Source organism: Penaeus monodon, chromosome 24 (genome assembly GCF_015228065.2).
Source record: "Penaeus monodon isolate SGIC_2016 chromosome 24, NSTDA_Pmon_1, whole genome shotgun sequence".
Classification (NCBI taxonomy): domain Eukaryota; kingdom Metazoa; phylum Arthropoda; class Malacostraca; order Decapoda; family Penaeidae; genus Penaeus; species Penaeus monodon.
The window spans coordinates 13,242,598-13,243,616 of record NC_051409.1 but is presented as its reverse complement, the minus strand read 5'-3'; the positions used below and the strand labels follow the sequence as shown (position 1 = coordinate 13,243,616).

Sequence of the window (1,019 nt, the reverse complement as noted above, 5' to 3'; positions counted from 1 at the left end):
CTTCTTCGATGGTCTCCATTAATCCTTGTTTTAGTGCTGTCCATGTCTGGTCTCCTTCTAACTTCGACTTCAGTTTCTCTTCAAACATTTTTTATGGTATGCGTCTCGTTGAGAACATGTAAATCTCTTTTCGGGTCCTTTTTCTGTCTATTGGTTTCCAAGCCTTTCCCTTCATTACTATCCATACCATATGATGGTCCGAGTCACAGTCAGCACTCACTAGTGATCTACAGTCTCTAACCTCTACTCTCTCTATTCTTCTAATTATGATAAAGTCGATCATGTTCATATATCTGCCATCTGGCGATACCCACGTGACTTTCTCTTTCAATCTGTGCCGGAAGCATGTGTCCATAGCTATCAGGTTATTGTTTTCCATCCAGTCTAGTATCATTTCGCCCCTTTCTTTAGTTTCTCCTAAACCAAAGTTTCCACATGCTACATGATCTTTATTACTTCCAATCTTGGTGTTGAAATCTCCCATTATTACTAATCTTTCTCTCTTTGGTATCTCATCAATCTCTTTCTGAATCTTTGTATACACGTCTTTTACTGGTTGGTAGTTACACCTGTATAATATTCATTGGTCTGGGTTTTGTGTCTAGTCTTGCCAGGATGACCCGGTCATTAACTGGTCTTACTTCTGTGACTGCTTCCTTTATTCCAGGTCTTATTAGCAGTCCAGCTCCTGCATATCTTTTCTGTCCTCCAGAGTAATATATCTCCCATCCTTCTTCTGTGACTTCTTTTCCATTGCCTATCCAGTGAGCTTCTGCTAGCCCCAACACATCAATTTTCAAACGTTCGGCTTCTTTTACAATTTGTTCTACACTTCCATGTGTGGTCATTGTTCTAACATTCCATGTTGCAGTGTTAAGTTCGGTATTCTTCAGAGGATTTCTCATGATGATGTTCTGTGATACCTCTGAAAGTCTCTTACCGGGCGCGACACTATCTGCTTGACTGATGGTCCCGTTAACGCCGTTATCTGGTTCTGTATCTGTTAACATTATCATGAA

The 1,019-nt window shown here is 40.4% G+C and overlaps 1 protein-coding gene across 1 annotated transcript in view; it reads right to left on the bottom strand.

Moving 5' to 3' along the window:
* LOC119588860 (craniofacial development protein 2-like) overlaps positions 1-484 on the bottom strand; it is a 758-nt gene extending 274 nt beyond the window's left edge. The window contains exon 1 of the mRNA XM_037937499.1: positions 188-484. Within this exon, the coding sequence (XP_037793427.1) occupies positions 188-484 (297 nt within the window). The remainder of the gene's footprint in view (positions 1-187) is intronic.
* Positions 485-1,019: the final 535 nt, after the last annotated feature.